At 54.4% G+C, this 19,493-nt stretch overlaps 1 protein-coding gene across 5 annotated transcripts; it reads left to right on the forward strand.

The window, feature by feature from the left end:
* Positions 1-2,019: 2,019 nt before the first annotated feature.
* LOC120380284 (sodium-dependent lysophosphatidylcholine symporter 1-like) lies at positions 2,020-15,369 on the forward strand. Of its 5 annotated transcripts, none has more exons than XR_005587693.1 (14): positions 2,020-2,217; positions 3,732-3,854; positions 4,207-4,331; positions 5,645-5,777; positions 6,664-6,742; positions 7,578-7,735; positions 7,855-7,945; positions 8,444-8,565; positions 9,645-9,728; positions 10,046-10,129; positions 12,148-12,260; positions 12,911-13,054; positions 13,488-13,603; positions 14,720-15,369. XR_005587693.1 is itself a non-coding variant. In XM_039497829.1 (14 exons), the coding sequence occupies exons 1-14, from the start codon at positions 2,131-2,133 to the stop codon at positions 14,748-14,750; spliced, it is 1,551 nt and encodes a 516-aa protein (XP_039353763.1). In that variant the 5' UTR covers positions 2,021-2,130; the 3' UTR covers positions 14,751-15,369. The 5 variants fall into 5 exon arrangements, 3 of the variants coding, with proteins under 3 accessions (XP_039353764.1, XP_039353763.1, XP_039353762.1); XR_005587694.1 differs by having other exon boundaries at positions 15,225-15,369; XM_039497829.1 differs by having other exon boundaries at positions 2,021-2,217; positions 13,427-13,603.
* The last annotated feature ends 4,124 nt before the right edge of the window (positions 15,370-19,493 follow it).

Raw genomic sequence — 19,493 nt, forward strand, 5'->3', positions numbered from 1 at the left:
CACAAATATTCCTGTTCTTTTTTCATTAATTGCACTGTTCTGTTCGTTCCCTCTGAAGCACCTGGCACTGGCCTCTGCTGGAAGACAGGCTACCGGGGTAGCTCGACCATTGGTCTGACCCAGTCTGGCCGTTCTTGCGTTCCCTGTGCGTCAAGAGCTGGTTCTGGCAGCTTCTGGGGTTTGGTGCATGGCATTGTTAATCGCCCGCAGCCCTGAGAGCTCCCAGTAGCCCAGGGTATGAAGGTGTAATGGCAGAAGAAGGTTGGTGCCATTTCTTAAAATTGCTCACCCTGGCACAGCCCCTCAAGCCTGAGCGGGTTGCAAACACGACCTCCTGGGTCTGCATTACCTCTAGTGACCTCTGGCCTAGGCTTGATGCGGGCATGAGTGGGGATACACCGAAAGGCCTTAGCAGGACCTGAATGGAGTAATAGCAAAGCTTTCCTCTACTGAAGGGAATTGTGGGGCATTAGCCAGGCAGCGATGGACATAGCTGTGCTGCAGGCTTAATAGCACCTACACCAGTGGTCCCCAACCTTTTCTGGGTGGCGGGCACCGGACAACGAGCCACCAAGGACCGTGGCTGGCGGACAAGCATCCGCCGAAATGTTGCCAAGAAGCGGCAACGTCAAGAAGCGTCGCCACCGAAAATCAGCAGCATTTCGGCGGCGACGCCTCTTGATGACGCCGCTTTTCGGCAGCATTTCGGCGGCGACACCTCTTGATGACGCTTTTCGGCGGACGCTTGTCCACCGGCCAGTACACGGGCGCACATAGATGCTCCGGTGGGTGCCCTGGCGCCCTCGGACACCGCGTTGGGGACCACTGACCTACACAAACTCCATTTTTATCATGTGTACGGAAAAGGCAGCCTGCTGCACCCAGAAACCGCAGGAGAGTCAGAGGGGACAAGCACTGAGGGCCTGACTGCCAAAGGCTGTTTTGTGCCTCTCCAACTCATGCAGTGTGTGTGCCTGGGGGGAGTTGCGGGTTGCAGGCAGGTGCACAATGATGCATTTGAAAAATCTGGCCCTTGGTGGATTTTTGTTTGGGATTCACAGTCTTTCCCTCCCTGCTGCTAGGTATAATAAAACTGCCTTCGGTATGCAGGTGGGAGTCAGAGGTGGCTGCAACTGCTTCGGCTGTGGTACCGTATGAGTAATGTCTGTGATCCAGGACGTGATGAAAAGACGTGCTTCTGAGTCAGTCACGGCGCTGTTATTCATGGAGCCTGGTGCCTCAGCCTGCAAAGTCTCCAGATTTTGTAAATTAGCCCAAGCTGGAGGGGACTGGAAAGGGCTGATGACGATCCCTCACCTTTCAGTTCTACCGCAGGGTTCCTCAATCCACGGGTGCCAGGATGCTTCTAAGGGGCAGTGGTGGCTCCTGTCCCCCAGGGCTGGCTGAGCTCACCCCCTTGCTCCAGGCACTGAAGCCACCAGGGTCCCAGCACCACTCAGCTTTGGCCCAGCCGCCATGACGACGGGAGTCTGGGTAGGCTGAACGTGAGCTGCTGCAACCCCATGAGCCAGATCATGACTCCACTCCCCCAGGTTTGGTCCAGACAGGAGAGTTGGGGGGTGGGGGAGGGGGATAGGCCAACCTGAGCAGCGCCTCAACCCAGGAGCTTGCAGCACCTGGAGTGGAGAGCCAGGTCCAGCCACCCCGCTGCACAGGCAGTGCCACTGTGGGGTGAGTGCTGGGCAGGACCCAACCCTCTCCCTGGTGCAGGACCCCCCGGGGCCCCCACCCCCAGCCTATTTCCTGGGCCGTGACAGCCGATAAACATTTACACATGAGTCCTGGGCCCCCAACTGAGAACCACTGACCTGCAGCCCCCCAGCCGCTCGCTGGGAGCTGCCTCCAGGACCGGCCTGTTTCAGTGCAAACCCTCCTCCCCCTACCCAGGGCAGCGTGGGACCCGAGCCAGGAGTCTCCCCCCTGCCGCTCACTAGGCTCCTCCCCGAGGTGTGTGTGGTCAGTTTCGGTTCTGCCTCTGCCCACTGATAAGGCAGCTCAGCCCCTGCCTGGGCCGGGCTCTCCCGTTCCTCCCGGGCGCTGCTGGGGGTTGTTTTCCCCACCCAGGAGCGAGGCTCCCCTGCCTGCAAGGGAGGCAGCGTGTTTGTAAACATGCTTCCAGACAGGCCGGGCCGTGCGCCGCCGCCCGGGTTAACCCACGCGGGAGGCAGCGCTGCGGCGAGTTCGAGCCACGGCGAGGTAAGAGCAGCGGGCTCCGGGCTTGGGGCCAAACCCTCACAGCCCGGTGCAATCTCGGGCGGCCAGGGGGGATTTTAAGGGCCTCGGTCGTTTTTATGACTCAGCCTGAGAACACCCTGGGTAAGGGAGGCGTTTATACTGGGTAGCGGATGGCACTGAGCGGTGCAGACGTTCACATATCCCGAGACGGGGGAGGGTTAATATCTTTTGGTGGCTCAACTTACACGCTTTTGACCTGCCCCTAGCAGCTCTGCGCAGGGCTGGGACAGGGGCTCCCAGCAAGGCGAGGTGGGACAGAGTGTTTAGCGTAAGTAGTTAGCACCTGTTGTAAGGCGGCACTCAAGGAAGAGGTGACCTGTCAACACCTCTGCTGGGGGCCCTGGAAAGATGGGGAGAGAAGCACAAGGGGAAGAGACACTTTTACAAAACCAAGAGATTTTAAAAACGGAGCTGCACTGGAAACTGTTATTTAACCAACTCAGCGCTGCCTGCACTGCATGCACGCCAGCCCTGGTAGCTGTGGGCTTGTGCACTTATAGAAAGTGAAACTGTCTATAAACACAAGGGAATCCCACTTCACGAGATCCTAGATCTTTGCTGCGAGCTCTGAAAATGAATACATCTGTCTGCACCTAGCTGAATGATGGACTCTGGCATCAGCCCGTCCCCTTTCCCCTAAAATGTTCCCCTGTTGCACCTTCTCCCCGATCTATAAAAACTCAGTGGACTCTGGACTTTATTCTGTCCCTGGATCAGCAGCGGTGATGCTGTGTGAAATTCACACTTATGTGTTATCATGAAGCCTCAGCGGAAAAGGAAGAGCAAAAGGGTGTTATCTGAACAGATCAGTGATTAACTGGTGCTTTAGGGCTAGATTCTGAGTGTGGTGTTTTCGCAGACAGACACCAGGGTACATGAGAGGAGAACGAAGCCATTGGTGTCTGTAACTTGGGAGATTCATGTCCACAAAGTACCAAAGCAGCGGATCCTAACAGCATGCAGTCAAGGCAGAAGCTCACCTAGCACTAGTCCCACCTGGGTGCACACGGGACAAGGAGTGAAAACGTACAGGCTGGGAAGAGCAGGAATGGAAGTTGCATTAGTGTCTCAGACTCCTAGCAGAGTTGGGCATCTAGCCAACTAAACGCTGATCCAGAAAAGTCCCTCTAGCAGGAACGTGCCCGGACGCTGCACAGGCCACTGCACACATGGGTCGTTGCTCCCTGCTAGGCCGGAGCGTGGTGGGCGGGCTGCAGTCACATACTCAGGCCTGGAAGGAAGAAAGAGGAGAGCCTCATGTCACACCAATTCCTGGGGCTGCTTCAGATTGTGGAGTCCTCAGCCCAAGTGACAGCTGCAGTGGCAGGGATCATGGGTAGGGGAAAGCTGAGGCTCTGGGCAGGGCTGGGAGGATATCCAGGGATGGGAAGAGCATCGGCAGAGAGCAGGGTCGCTCCCATCTTGGGCGCATGTCAGTTTGCAGCGAGTGGGGCTCATTTGTGTCTTGGTTCCAGATGCAGCCGGCCCCACTGCCGTTCTACAGGAAGCTCTGTTACGCCATAGGGGGTGCTCCCTACCAAATGACAGGAAATGCCCTTGGGTTCTTCCTCCAGATCTTCCTACTGGATGTTGTGCAAGTGAGCGGCCGCTTTCTCGCTGGATGGTGGGGCTCGGAAGCAGAGCGACTCCGTACAGGAGTGTGCATGTGTGGGGCAGCCTGGGTGAAAGTGGGTCTTGCAGCTTGTTCTTAGAAAAAGACCTTGATGGTGCCCCACAGCTTCAAGTGCTCTGATTTCATCAGGAGCCTTAGCTCCCAAGAGCTGCAGGAGGAGGGTGTGTGTGTGTGGGGGGAGGTTTCCATGTCATTCCAGTTCCCAGAAAGATAGCCTGGAATTCTGCCCAGAGCCGAGTCATTCGGACTCTTTCCACCTTTGGCTGGGCTCTTGTTCACGTTCGCGCTGTGGCCTGATCCAGCCGTTTGTCTCCCAGCTGGAACCGTTCCATTCCTCTCTGATCCTCTTCCTCGGGCGAGCCTGGGACGCAGTTACCGACCCCGCTGTCGGCTTCCTGATCAGCAAGAGCCCCAGGAGGAGGCTTGGCAAGCTGATCCCGTGGTGAGCGCTGGGGGCTGAGGCAGAGCGGGCGTCGATTTGGCTTTGGCTCTGCGCTTAGAACGGGCAGTTTGAAAGGGGGGAGCACTGACAGGAATCGGTCAGCTCGTAACAGTTGCAGTTTCTGCAAGATTCACTAACTATTCAAGGTGACTGGAGGTTTGCTCCCCAGTGGCTCTCACCTGCGTTCCGTGGAGCCCTCCAGACAATCCGCTGAGCTGTGGGAGGGGACAACTCTCCCATGGAGTGAGCAGCACAGTAAATACACAGAGGATTGCGGCTCTAATATTTAACCCCTGACCCTGCAGCTGGGTCCCTGTGGCTGGACCCCTGTCCCCCTGGATCCCACTGCTGGCTCAGAGCCTTGAATATTTGAGCCGGGGCTGTGATAAGCAGATCTGGGGCCAGCGTGGTTCTGCTGCTGCCTGTCTGGTTTTTCCTTGCTTTGAGCAAAGCTCCCCTCCCCTGCGCACCCTGGGCCTGCAGAGGGCTGCCCCACCTTTCTAATCACACACAACAGAACAGCCCTTTCCCGCTCACTCCATCCCCCCTTCCTCTGCTGCTCGCTCTCCCCCACCCTCACTCACCTTCACCGGGCTGGGACAGGGGGTTGGGGTGTAGGAGGGGGGTGAGGGCTCCAGCTGGGGATGTGGGCTCTGGGGTGGGGTCAGGGATGTGGGGTGTGGGGGCTCGGCTGGGGCAGGGGTTTGGGGTGGGGATGGGCTCTGGGCTGGGGGTGTGGGCTCCAGGTGGGGCCAGAAATGAGGGGTTCAGGGTGCATGAGAGGGCTCCGGGCTGGGGCAGGATGTTGGGGTGGGGGGGTGAGGACCCTGGCTGGCCCCTAGGCGCATGGGCGGCCAGGGAGGCTCAGTGCACTGGTCTTGTGCCTGCAGGCACCGCCCGCAGCTCCCAGCGGTCGCAGTTCCCAGCCAATGGGAGCTGTGGAGCCGGCACTAGGGGCGGGGCAGCATGCAGAGCCTCCCTGGCTGCCCATGTGCCGAGGGGCCACAAGGACCTGGCAGCTGCTTCTGGGAGCTGCATGGAGCTAGGGCAGACAGGGAGTCTGCCTTAGCCCTGGGCCCCACTGCACCACCAACCGGACTTTTAACAGCCCGGTCAGTGGTGCCGACCGGAGCTGCCAGGGTCCCCTTTTGACTGGGCGTTCCGGTTGAAAAACGGACGCCTGGCAACCCTAATCCTGCAGCGGATGACCTGTGGCATGGCGAGCAGCAAAGGAGGCCAGTGCATGAGGCAGGAATAAACCTGACTCTCACTTTGCTTCGGTGCTTGTGTCGAATCATCTCTTGCCCCTGCAGGATTGTCTCCTCCACGCCATTCGGGGTGGTCTTCTACTGCCTGGTCTGGTCCACCCCCTCGGACGCCATGCCTGTCTCCCTCAAGTTCCTTTGGTACCTGACCATGTACTGCTTCTTCCAGACAAGCATGAGTGTAAGGACACAGCGCCTCCGGCTAAGCATGCCCGGAGCCGTCTTCACCTTGCTGCAGAGAACAGGCTAGGCAGGCCGCTTGTCCTGTTTTAAGCTGGACCATCCTGTTTCTAAATGGTTTGTCCCCTGCCTGGGACTGACACAAAGCCGGATGTGTTTGTTTCCCATATCACGGATGAGGGCTGCCATTCTGGAGCACGCTGTGTGTGCGAGGTCATGCCAGCAGGGGTGGGGTGGCATGTTCTTCAGAATGGCACGTTCTGGGGGCGTGAGCTCGCACGGAGTGTGCATGCAAGGTCACGCGAGCAGGGGCTGGGTCACCCAGGAATCCCAGGGGCCTGCCACTGCCTCCAAGTACCAGAAGCTCTGCTATGCTGGGGGTGCCCGAGTGGCCCTTCGAGAACAGGAACTCAACCTCACAGCAACTCCAGTGCCAAACTCTCCCAGCAGGGGGTGCTGTAGGGAACGCTAAAAGACCACTGGCTCTGGGCAGAGCTCACAGCTGCTCTGGCCCCAGACTTTCCCAGCAGGGGGTGCTGTAGGGCATGGTAGAGGGTAACTGGTTCTGGTGGAGGTCAGTCTGTAGGGTGGGGTGGAGCTCACAGTTCTTCCCATCCCAGCTGTTCCCAGCAGGGGGCGCTGTAGGGCATGGTATCTGGTTGGTCATATAGTGCCGTCGTGAACCAGGGCACTAGTTTTAGTTTTCACGTCTGTTCTCTGTGGTGGTAGCTCCTGCAAGGGGCTCTTGTCACCAGAGGTGTTCCCGGGAGGGGAGGGGAGGGGGGTGTCTGCCCCAAGAGGGTGGGATGTGAGAGACAGGGGATCCCAGGATCAGACAGAGGAGAAGCAGCTGAGTTGTCTGGTATCTGAGCTGTTTTTCTCCCCAGTGCTATCATGTGCCATATTCCTCCCTGACCATGTTTCTGGGAGGGAATCAGCGAGACCGGGACTCGGCCACTGCCTACAGTAAGTGTCTGTGCCCGGATGCAGGGTTTCCTTCACGGTCCCAGGCCGGTGTGTCCTTCCAGTGTGTGACTTCTCACTCCAGGCCAGAGGGGTGTTGTCTCTGAATCTGGGTTTGTAATAGGGTCACACCGGGTGTGAATTTGACCTGATACGTTATAAAATGGAGAAAAAAAAAATCCCCTAATTGGGATCCCCATGTTATTGTAGCTAAACAATAACTGGGCTGCAGTGTTAACCAGGGACGCCCTGATGGCTTGGATCTCACTCTCAGGGCACGTGGCATCCCTAGAAGAAGTTCTTCGTTTGTTAAATCAGCCCACCCACGGCGCAGGCAATATCACAGGGCACAGGGTGTGGTTATCCTGAACACACACAGGCCTGGGGCTGGTTGCTGTAAAAAGTCTCTGCGTAGAAGCGTTTATTAGACAAACAACTCCCATGGGGAACCAGGACTAGCCCTTAGCCCCTCAGTTCCAAAAATGTAGGCCCTCTGCCACTGGAGTGAAGGGGGAAATTTTAGAGCAGGCAGAAACAGTAGAGCTCTTATCTGCTTTGTGAGCAGCCACCAGAGGGCAGTCTTACCCTTTCAGTAGGGTGACCAGATGTCCTGATTTTATAGGGACAGTCCCGATTTTTGGGTCTTTTTCTTATATAGGTTCCTATTACCCCCCTCCCAATTTTTCACATTTGCTGTCTGGTCACCCTTTCCGGCACACAAAGCCAATACGTTAGTTTGCAAGGCACGTGCTGGCCTCCCTTTCCCTAGGGGATCTGCTCTGAGGCTCAGGCTGCAAGGCTGACTGACCCTTCTCCCATCTGTCCTGGCTCTTGGCAGGAATGGGGGTGGAGGTGTTCAGCACACTGGTCGGCTCGGGTATCCAGGGGCAGATAGTCGGCGGGTACCACGCCAGCATGATGAAAAGCTGCAGCGTGCCCAATGGGACTCTGTACAACAGCACCTCCGCGGGGCTCAGCGACACCTTGGAGAACACAGTAAGCACCTGGCCGTCTGCTCCCTGCCCCGCTGCAGAGCTCGGGGTGGGAGAGCGCTGTCTGTGCTCCCTGCAGCCAGCACCTAGGTTGTGACGGCTGCATCGGCTCTTGTCTTCCAGCGCAGGGCGTACGTGATCGCCTCCATGGTCCTGGGCTCACTCTACTGCATGGCCTGCCTGATTCTCTTCCTCGGAGTGAAGGAGCAGCCTGGTTAGGTCACTTCTCTGGCTCCTCTTGCGACGGTTGGGAGGTGCCCTGTGGCCGTGGCTCTGGGGGATGGGTGCAAGTCCTGCGGGGGAGGGAGTTGGGACTCTGGCGGCTGGGCGGGCTGTTCGGAGACACCGTGCCTGGCCTGTGGGTGGGAAGGAGGCAGGTCGAGGGGCATGGGGCATGCTTCAGTCTTACGATTTTCACCAGCCTGCGATGTCGTGGGAGCTGGTGGCTTGTTGCTTTCCAGCCTCCAGCATCCAGTTTGCAGCGGCTCTGCAGAGGCTGCTGCCCTCGGCTGGGAAGGCAGCAGGAAACACGAGACCGCGGTACGGCAAGGCCGGTCAGCACCCCGGTCAGGCTGGGGGCCGGGCCAAGCATGGCGAAGGCCTCGTCAGTGGCGAGGCGGCCTGGGCTGGTGTTTGCGGCTCTCGGCTTGAACGCGTACAGTGGGGTGGGGCTGGGGGTGACTCTGCTGCAATTTCCTTCTCACCCCTGCAGGGCCCCTCAGTCCCTTGGGAAGGACCCAGCTGCCCTTCTGTCACAGCCTGCGGATAATCCTGGGACACCTGCCCTATGTCTGGCTGCTGGGTGGCTTCCTCTTCATGTCCCTGGCCTTCCAGGTACGATCGCGGCCCCGGCCGGCGTGGAGAGAGGGGTGACGGCAGCGTGGGCAGCAGCTGGGCTCTTTCCGCAAGGCCTGGGGCAGAAGTATCTGAACAAGGAGAAGAAGCAGGTCCCCGAGGTGTAGAGGGATGGTGGGGGACCGGCAGCTTGAAACACACGAGCTGTGGGGGAAGAGGCAAGGCGGGACCTGCACAGACTCCTGGGGCTTTCACCACCCGTGGGACAGGCTGTGCCCAGCCCCTGGCTCCACCTTTCCCATCCCTGCCCACCAAGACAGTCCCCCATTGCAGCTGCCCCTGCTGTGGGACTGTGGTGATAAGACCCCCGAGGGGGTCAATAGGCCAGGAGAGCTCCTGTGCAGAGCCTTTAACTCTAGGGTGCGGGTTCAAATCCATCTCAGGTCTGCAGTGAGTGAGAGTTGTTCCCGCTAGACACTGTTAGGTGGCCTCTTGGTCATCATGAGTCTCGTATTCTCTGTCACATTCCCCAAGGATGAGTGTTGGTATCCTAGGAACCACCTCACCTACCTCTAGCCGGCAGCCTCGGCAGAGAGACCAAGGAGTGAATGGGCAAAGAGAATGAACACCCCCTGATTGTGGGGGGGAGGGTCTATCCAGGGCACATTGGCAGGCGCTAGGGGGGTGTTTGCTCCCATGATGTGCCTGCTCCATGAGCAAAGAGAGTATTTGGGTCTATGGGGCGGCTGATCTGACTCGTTTCACCAGCACAGAACTCACAGGACCTTTTATGGCTTTAAAATTAAAATAAAATGAAACCGCCCCCGGGAGGAGGTGGGAGATGAAGGCCTGGTGATACGAAGTGCAGGCGTGGGACGCCAGCCAGTGACTCACTGGCTGAGAACTGCGTTCCACAGGTGGGTTCTGAGATCCCTGTCGAAATGGATGGGGAGTCAGTGTATGCGAGTGGGGGGCAGGCGGAACAGGCATCTCCAGCCAGCTGGTGAGGAGCAGCAAAGAACCCTCTGACCTCCCAGCTTGCTACGCTGCAGGCTCCTTCGGGGCTGGACAGCAGGCCCAGGAGCTAAGCGCTGAGCGTCTGTATGTTCCCTTCCCAGATCGCTCAGGGGATCTTTGCCTTTTTCTGCACACACGCTGCTGGGCTGGCTGGGAGGTTCCAGCATCTGATGCTCATCATGCTGGTACGTCTACACAGCGGAACCGTCTCCCCTCACAGCCCCTCGCTGATGCCAATGGTGCCCCATAATGTACTCAAGGGCGGAGTACACCTATCCAGGGCCCCTCCCACTCTTTCACCTCGCATGACAGAGGTTGATCTGAAGCCCCCAGTGTGGGCAGGGCAGGGAAAGGGGGTAACGGTGCCCAAGGCCGGTCTGATGGATTTCAGTATCTTTGCTGCCCATGTCCCCCGTGCCATAACACGGATGTCTCTGGGGGAGTGCTCCGAGGGGCCTCGAAGGCCTTGCTGAGTCTCCCGCTGTGGCTCTGTCTCCCCCAGGTCGTGGCTTCCCTCTCCATTCCCTTCTGGCAGTGGTTCCTGGTGCGCTTTGGGAAAAAACCCGCCGTGTTCGTGGGCCTATCAGTGAGTTTCCTTTGGCCTCTGGCTTTACATCGATATTTAAACTGAAATTCCTACAGCACTTCTGCCCTGCACCCCGCAGCGCCTCCTTCTGGAAGAGGCTGGGACTGGGCACCCTGCCCCCCGTCAGCCCTCCTACCCTGCTCCCTACAGCTCCTGCTGCTGGGAGGGGCTGGCACTGGAGTAACTGAAAGCCCCTCCCCAGCCCACCTGTACCGTTCCTTGCAGGGACCCCTGCTGCATGTGGCCCCCACCGGGGTAGCGATGAGCGTGTCCATAAGCAGTTCTGCCCCATTCCCTGGAGTGTCTCCTGCCGAACAGAGCTGGCACTGGTGCCTCTGTGAGCCCCTCCTCTTTAGCACCCCCCCCCCCCGCTGTGGAACACATGCCCATGGGGAAGGTGAAAGTCTGACCCAGCACCCTTCCACGAGACTCCCCAGCAAACACCCCAGGGAAGCCACCTCCAGGACGCGGTGGGCTCGCTGGCACCAGCACCGCCCCGGAGGGCTGGCTGAAAATGGCACTGGGCTGAAAGGCCTCCTGGGCTAATCACACAGGCTCAGCTCGGTGCAGGGAGAGCAGAGAACGTGCAGCATGGAGATGCCCTGTCTGCTCTGCTGCGATCCCTCTGCTACGCACGCTCAGCTTTGTGTAAAACCGATCGGCCACAGCCCGGGCAGGGACCAGTATAGGGACTGCAGCATGATTCCCTTCCCCTCCCCCATACTGCCCTGGAGTCTCACAGGGCTGTTTGTTCGGTGTCCTTAATACCCAGGGAGAGTAAGAAGAGTTGATTAATGCTTTGCATTCCCCTAGAGCAGTGGTGGGCAGCCCGTGGCCCATGAGCCAGCCCTTCCCTGCAGCCCGCAGCGCCCATTGGCCGGGAACGGCGAACCGCGGCCACTGGGAGCTGTGGGTGGCCGTGCCTGTGGACAGTCAATGTAAACAAACTGTCTTGCGCCCGCCAGCGGATTACCCTGATGGGCCACGTGTGACCCACCTCCCTAGAGCCTTCCACCCCTCAGGTTAATTAACTTGTCCTCCATGCAATGGGTACAGCTAAGGCGCAGGGAGGTGAAGGAATGGACGTGGGGCTGTGCAGGGACTTTTCCCAGGGAGGTCAGGGTTTGCTGAGGACATCCCAAACCTCACAGGATCAAGCCCTGGGGTCTGTGTCCTGCAGTCAGTGTCAGTGGGAGCTGGGATGCTCTCTTAGGGCTGCATTTACTGTGCTAAGCTCTGCTCAAAACCTGGCCCCCATTGTGGGTGCTCACCTCTAGGGGCCACGTTTACAAAGGGACTCAGGTACCTGACGATGCAGACAGGCACCTAATGAGATTTTATAAAAGCACCTAGGCAGGTTATGTGCCTAACTCCCATTGACAGTCATGGGAGTCAGGCGCCCAACCTGCTTAGGTGCTTTTGTAAAATCCCACTGGGGTGCCTATCTGCATCCTTAGGCACCTAAATCCCTTTGTAAATCTGGATCTAGGTGACTCACCCAAGGTCATCTAGTGAGAATGGCAGAGCCAGAACCCAGGAATCCAGACTCCCAGTTTGACCACGGCACCATGCTCCCTTCTACGCTGGAATCATATTTGATTTCTGCTCCTGTGGGGGTTCCTATGGCACTCATGAGTTCTAGTAATTAATGCAGCATTATGTTATCATCTGTCGAGCTCCGTCCGTGCTCTCAGGGGGCTGCACAGAACACAGGAAGGAGACATGCAGTCCCTGCCCCGAGGAGCTTCCATAGAGTATTAGACCACAGAGGGGGCACTGAAATATCAGAAATAGTCTCATGTCCAAGCATTGATGCAGAGCTGCTACTGGACTTGCCGGCCTCTGATGCAGGCAGCTCTGGTGGGAGAAGTGAGGTTTAGTCCATAGTAGGTATTTGTGAGCCGAGGAGGCGTTTGCATGGAGACAGCGGGGAGCATGGTCTTTGGGTCCTGGGGCGTGAGAGCCACACGCATGCAGAGCAAAGGGAGCATAAGCACTTTTCTCTCTCTCTGCTGTAGTTAATTATCCCCGCCCTCATCGTTATCACCCTAGTGACTCACAACTTCCTGGTCTTCGTCTTCATGGTGGTATTAGCGGGATGCAGCATGGCTGTCCTCTACTTGTTACCCTGGTGAGTGGAGCGGTTCGCCAAGCCACGGCTGGGGCTGCTCGTTCCTGGACAGTTAAAGAGCTAGGTTGGTAGGAGGAACAAACTGAGTGCAGGGGAGGGAGAGTTTGTTGGGAAGCCTGGTTGATAAAGGCCTAGACATGATTGCGTTCATCTGCGTGGCCAAATTCCAGAGCAAATGGGGATGGGCACATTTGTTGTGGGTGTGAGTGGCATTAGATAGGGAGGTTTGTGTGTCACTGAGTGATTGTACAGCACTGGCATTGCGTCAGTCTGCGAACAGTGTAAACGCCGAGTTAGCTGCACGCATGTGGCCCTGCTTTCATTATGCAAAACACTTACCTTCTCTCCTGTACTGCCTCCTGCAAAATAGCATCCAAGGCCCAATGTCCAGACTCATGCAAATATGTGCACTGATTTGCACGCCTAATTTTCACATGCAGGTAGAGCAATTGCTCAGCTTAGGCACATAAGTGCACATGCAGTCTTGAAAACCTGGGCCCTACTGTGTTTTTTCCCCAAATCATAGTCCAAAGCTTTGGCCAGTGCTGGAGGGCTGCAGTGTCAAAACCCGGCAATGCTAACAGGAGAGAACCAGGGCAGGCAGCAGGGTTGCGTTTGACTAGCACCTTTACCAGGCTGTTCATCCCCAGGTCCATGCTACCAGACGCGGTGGATGATTTCAGGCTGAAGAACCCGAACTATCTAAACCTGGAAGCTTTTTTCTACTCGTTCTATGTTTTCTTCAACAAGTTTGCAGGAGGACTCTCCTTGGGGATATCAACAATGAGCCTACAGTAGGCCTCAAAATCTACTTTCTATTTATCACTGGGTTCACAGGTACCCCGTGGGAGAGGCTGGAACAGGAACAGCTGGCCAGCATTCTACACCATTCCCCACAGCACCTCCTGCTGGAGGTGGCTGGAACTGGACTAGCTGGCAGTGTCCCATGGCCAGCTCTCCGATGCCATTCCCCACAGCACTTCCTGCTCAGCAAACCTGCGAGTGAAGTCGCTGTTTGCTCCTTTCCAGTTCTCTGCCATGACTGTGGTGTGTGCAAGCTTTGCCATTGCCAGTACTCTGCCCAGGGGCTCCTGTTTCTAGGGGAAACGAAGGCCAGTGTTTCCATGGCTGAAAGCTGGTGCTTTTTTTATTGTGCTTCTCTTCAGTTTTGCAGGTTACAGAGCCAGTGACTGCACACACAACCCCTCTGTCATCCTCACGCTGCAGATACTCATGGCCCCTGTCCCAATAACCCTGCTGCTCATTGCCATGGCCATATTCTGCTTCTACCCCATCGATGAGGAGAGGAGGAAACAGATGAGGGTGGAGATGGAGGCAGCTGGGTAAGTGCAGTGCCCTCTGAGGAGAGTTTACCGTGTTCTGCAGTTCTTTGGTTCGAGCCTCCATGCTAGAACTGCCTAATACGCCGAGCACAGGTCTCCATCACAAAGGAGATGGCTGACTTGGAGGGACTCCCCAGCATGAGTATATTATAGCCACTCTGCTGTGGAATTCAACTCAGATCTCAATCCACACTCAATGGCAACCAGCCAGCAAATCCTTCTACACCTTTTCCTAGTTAGGAGAGGCTGGGACTGGGAGAGCGGGGAGCTCCCCTATAGTCTCCTCTCCTACACCACTCCCCGTAGTGATTCCTGCTATGGAGCCGGGAGTACTGTCTTTATTCAGGCCAGGTCAACACTACCGCTTACTTGGGTAGAATTTACGCCACCCATGGGGTGTGCATAAGCCACCCACCAGAACGACGTAAAGTTACACTGACCTAAGTGCTGGTGTGGACAGGACTGTCGCAGTGCGGGAGCTTCTCCTACTGACATAGCTACCGCCTCACCTGGAGGCAGATTTATGATGACAACGGGAGAGCTCTCGCCCGTCAGCATACAGCATCTTCACCAGACACACGACAGTGGTGCAGCTATGCCGATGTAGTGCCTCTAGTGTAGCCCTCAGGCTTTTTTCAGCACACTGGGGTTTTTAAAGTTCTTTATACAATGCTATGCCACCAGTTCCAGGGTCTGCTGCAGGATGTCAGCTTGGGGGCCCCCTGAATTGGGAAGCTTCAGGAGGTGTAACATGGCTGGCCAGCAGTGATGGCTCCGTCAGATGTCTCCTCCGCACCCTGTACATTGAGACGGGGATGACCAGAACAATACCCCCCATTTGCTAGCAGGCAGTGCTGCCTCAAGAACAATTGGAGATATGGGTCCTGAAATGTGTCTCTGAGCTTGAGTGATTGTCACCTCTGCTCCCTTTTGTCCCCATGCCTAGATGTTTGGGGAGAAAAGGAGAATTTGCCAGGAAATAAACCCGTTTATGGCCAGGGTGCTCCATGTTGATGCAGTGGGACTGGGTCTGGGACCAAGCACTGCATCCTCCCTCTCACTCTTTAATGTGGATTTTAAGTTGGACTTCATATTCATTTCTGTTCTTTTTAACAGTCATTGGGTAAAGAATGAAAACCCAGGGTAAACTAAACCTTGAGCCAATGCCGGGAAATTCACTTGGAAAGAATCCAGTATTGCTCCATGGCCACGAGGATGCATCAGTGTAATTTAAAGGCTCAGCTGCCTGTTGTTGCTGATTTTCCCCATCACAAAGGACACAGCTCTGCTCACTGCCTTTCCCTGCGCCAGCCCAGCCCTGCAGTGCTTCTGCAGTGAGGCCTGCAGAGCTGGCGTGACCCCACAGCACTGCGTTCTGCATGGCTTAGCTTTTGCTTTTCTGGCTGCTCTGGCACACTCAAAACAGGACCACAGGGTGGGGGGGATGTGGGGAGAAAAGAGAGAGTTTATCTTTGGAAGATCAGGATCATTAGTATCGAGAGCTAAGTTTTGGAGGAAATAAAATTTTTTTGGAAGGGTATTGTATGCATAATATATTTCTAGGTCATCAAACTGGCAAGATGAAGTCTCCTGCACTGTACTAACCCACCCCTCTCATTAGGAACAAAGGAATTGTCACACCAGAACAGACAGATGGTCCAGCTCATCCAGGATCCTATCTCTGATAGTGGAATGGTCAATGCTGGCTGCTTCAGAGGAAGGTGTGAAACACCTCCTTAATGATCCTGACTGAATAATACTGTACCTGTGAGGAGATGAGGGAGGAAGGGTCCTTTTGATCCCACATCGTGATCAGTTCCTGCCTTGCAGCATGAAGATTTACTTCTGTCAGGTTCCTAGGTAAAGGTAGGCAGGACTAGTGGCAAGAGCTTGGGATCCCAAAACCGAAGCCAGGGATCAGAGTCAATAGTCAAGCCGAGGGTCTAGCCAGAGTCAGAAATCATGTCCAGGGTCAATACCAGGCATCGGGGTCTGTGTTGGGTTTCCAGGGGTTGATTAGGAGTCAGAATCAGAGTCAGAGCAAGGTCAGTGCCAGGAGTTCAGACGTACAGTAGCTAGCTAGGAATCCACATTGTTGCCTGGACACTTCCTAGTACGCCCCATGGGCGTCTCTGTGGTCAAAGAACCAATCAGGGATCGCGAGACCACTGTCAGTCAGATCACCTGAAGTGGAATTTCCTCTGCAGGTTGTTGGTCACAGGGAGTGGCCCAGGTGAGTGTAGGGATGTTGGTTGCCTTGTAGCCCTGCGCAGGCCTGGGATTACAACCTCCCCCATGCAGAACAGCTGACTCACTGTTCTCCAACCAGAATGCCAAGCCAAAGAGAACTGCTGAATTCAGCCACTTGGAACTGTGGGTTAGATACAGTGTAGGTAGTCACTCTGACATGCTGTAACATGGGTACCAGATCTGAGGTATTACTGCTGGTTAGTGACAGGGCTGAAGGAAGCATGGTAGATGTAGGCTGTGAGGCTTGGGAGGGGTAAGGAAAAGTGCTTCACTGCCTGTTGTCAATGGCTAAGCACCTGCCTTCATCATCTACCACAGAGAAAGCTACAGTATTTTGATCACCTGCTGGCATGATGCTGTTCCCGGAGAGTGGCCAGTGGGATGATCCTAGTTCACCTTGTTTCCCAGAGGCTTGGTCCCTTGTGTTTTTAAAGACAGAATCTATTAATCTACGGAAAGATACCAAAGTTCAAGTGTAGAAACTCAAAAGAGAAGCACATGCCCAAAAGGAGAAGTATACACACCACACGACCTCTAGTATCACTATTTCCAAAACCAACCATGGTTCCCTGCCTTGGGTTCATTAGCAGGCAGTTCAGCTAGTTATCAATCAGATGAATTTTTCTGTGAAAGGGGTCGCAGGAATGGACTAAGCTACCTGCAATCTTGCTTTCTTAGGGGTTTATTGCAAGGTCTGCCCTGTGCCTGCCATCTGCAGGGGTGTCAAATTCACTCAATGGAAACGGCTGAATTGCACTTTTAATAGTTTCTAGAACAACTCTACAAAATCAGCATCTTGTACAACCTTCAGCACACTCCAAATCTCCCACTGCACAAAGATCAAGGGTTGGCTCTGGCCCTCTGTAGTGACTAAACTTTCAGTAAGTAAAATTTCATTGCCTTTGGCATCATGCATTAGCTTGTTATTTTTCAGGCCAGTGCTATTTCTGCCTTTTCTTTAAACCAGTGGTTCTCAACCCACAAGCGGCCCAATCAGCACACAGCTGCGGCTCATGTGACATCTTCAGGGCCATACAGGTAGAATATATATATGTAGTATGGATGCAGCCCCCATAACACACAGAGAGCTGCATATGAGGCCCACAATGGTAAATAGGTTGAGAACCACTGCTTTAAACTGCACACACAATGGCAGTATTTGTGCAGATTAGCCCCCAGTTTTGCACCCACTTTATTTGAAAATCTGGTCCTTAGAGTGGCATCACGAGGCTTAAGAGTTAACCACACTTCGCAGTGAATGGGGAAGATCCCATCTCAGAGCTGTAGCAGGATGTCTGCAGATAGCCTGGCAGGAAAGCAACATTATATCAGTTACAGGCAGATCACATTTACTTTGTCACCAGGGCCAGAAATGTAATTCAGGAAGGCTGGTCTGGGAGTTTTGAACCTAGTGGGCTATGGCCCATTGCTTCCCATTCAACATTGTTGTCTATGTATTTTGATGGCCTTTGTGGGCCAAGAAATGAAACATGATTAGTTCTCATGCTAAAAGTCATATGGTTGATAAGAACTGTGTTCAGACGCATTTGCAATTGCTATATCGCACCATTCAGGTTGGGAAGGATGTGTATTGTGCTGCACCATCCTTTCAGGTGGATTTGTATTTTCTGATGTCAGTATTTTTCAACTGTTTTTTTAATTATAAACTCAAAGGCAGATTTTTAAAAGTATTAAACCAGTGCAAACATGAATGTTTTCTCCCTTGGCATTTCTTGCTTTGCAAGCATGAGAAGGCCTCCCTTCACAGCTCTCCCTGCATATCAGCCAGCTTGGTGGGGAATCGTTCAAGGAGAATCAGCTTGTTTTGCAGGTTGTAAAGTTTCACCATGAACTGAGATACTAGAAGCTGACACCTCGTTCTGTTCCCTGCTGAGTGCAGACCTCACCGTGGTGTCACCAAAGCTGACCACTGAGGTCTTCCAGCTCATCTCTCTGTCTCAGGCAGCCCTTGCTATACGTCCTTCCCCATTAAGAAAGTTCTGTTAAAGAGATCCTGGAAATCATATGGGCATTGCAGGTGTCCAGTCCACTGTTCAGTAAGGAGCAAGATGAGAACACCAAGCTCAAGGGGTGACCGACTAACCCACCAAGCCTTCCACAACAGTTAACGGGGAACCACGGACCTAACGTAGCTCTTTATTTTTCTTCTGAGCTTTATGTCTTGAACCAGTATTTTCTAACATAGCCTTGTGGTGGAATGTACACGCCTTCACATACAGTCTGACAGGGAAGGGATTATGGCAGGGCTGGGAGGTGACTGGGCATACTTGGAACTGGCTACAGCTATAAAGAGACTTGTCTCTCAGCTGGGAGGAGCTCTAGTTAGGGGTAAGATGTTTCTCCGGAGAGCACAGCAAAGATGCTGACAAAGTGTTTGGCCAGAAAAGCAGCTGGATCCAAGAAAGTACAGGAGGCCCTTTGTTAGAGCTTAGACTGTATGTGGGGAAGGTTAACTGAGCAAAGCCATTTTCCTGGGGCTCAGTGTTTGAGCTGGAAGAAGCTAGTTCTGATACTTCTAGGAGCCACTAAACACCTTTGCTGTGTCCTGACCCAGCAGGGTAGATGGGACATGGAGAGCTCCTGAGAAAAGTGACTGAGCAGTCTGCTGTGAGGCCAGAGTGGTGCCGAGAGCTCTGAGGGGCGCCTGAGGAAGTGTAGAGTAATCGCTGGCTGGAGTTATTGACAAGCTTCACTTCTGCCAGTACACTGTGATGGAAACCGGGGGCGTGAGCAGATGCCATTTACTTTTCTAAGGATAATCTGTGGTACACTGGTGGCACCAGTCTTCACCAGGCACTTATTAACACACTACTGATGATGCTATTACATGAGATATAATCTCGCCTACTACTAGTGATCACATCTTGTGTAATGGATCATCTCTACCTTGGGTGCTTAGGGCTATAGTCAACTGACTGGGCAGAATACCGGTTCATTTTTAATTGCTGCCTAAAGGACTTGCGGGAGTTAGCACCACTACAGCTCCACTAGGGAGGAAGGATCACCCTGTGGTTAAACATCAGGTGATCTGGACCATTGCTATTCTGCAGGTTACTTATGTGACCTCTCTGTGGCATGGTTTCACCAGATTACAACAAAGATGGTAACACTTCCTACCTCATAGGGAAGTTGGGCAGTTAAAATGACTAAAGCGTGCAAAGTGCTCATATTCTTGAGTGATGAGCATCATGAAAATACTTATAAATAAACAGAGCTGTGTCTTCCCTTCCCACATCCTCACTCCCATTTACCAATGTGGGGAAGGTGAACACTACAGATTTCCAGAGCAGATTACTGCGGTCCCCTTCGACAGAGATAATAATCAGCAGTTAGACGAGCACACGCCTTCCTATTTCCATCTTGGATTTGGGATTATCACTTTTCTCTGCTGGCACCAGTCTGGTGGAAGTGGGGGAGACATCAATCTGGCAAATAATAGAACGGGAGTGTGTGAATTTAAATATTTCTACAGTTAAGAACAAAGCAAACCAGGAATGTTGGAGTTTGAATATTTTGCTTTCTAAAAGATTTGAGCAATGAAGTTCAATTAAAATCCTGTGTTCCAGATTCTTATCTATTATGTTACGCATCTCTGCTTGTCTCGCATTTTCATGCCACC

This window comes from Mauremys reevesii, linkage group 13 (genome assembly GCF_016161935.1).
Source record: "Mauremys reevesii isolate NIE-2019 linkage group 13, ASM1616193v1, whole genome shotgun sequence".
Classification (NCBI taxonomy): Eukaryota; Metazoa; Chordata; order Testudines; family Geoemydidae; genus Mauremys; species Mauremys reevesii.

Coding starts and splice junctions, on each gene's coding strand:
- LOC120380284 (XM_039497828.1), top strand. CDS start 2,131: ATGCTTCCAGACAGGCCGGGCCGTGCGCCGCCGCCCGGGTTAACCCAC. Junction 7,946..8,443: donor CGGAGTGAAGGAGCAGCCTG/GTTAGGTCACTT, acceptor TCACCCCTGCAG/GGCCCCTCAGTCCCTTGGGA. Junction 12,261..12,910: donor GTCCTCTACTTGTTACCCTG/GTGAGTGGAGCG, acceptor GTTCATCCCCAG/GTCCATGCTACCAGACGCGG.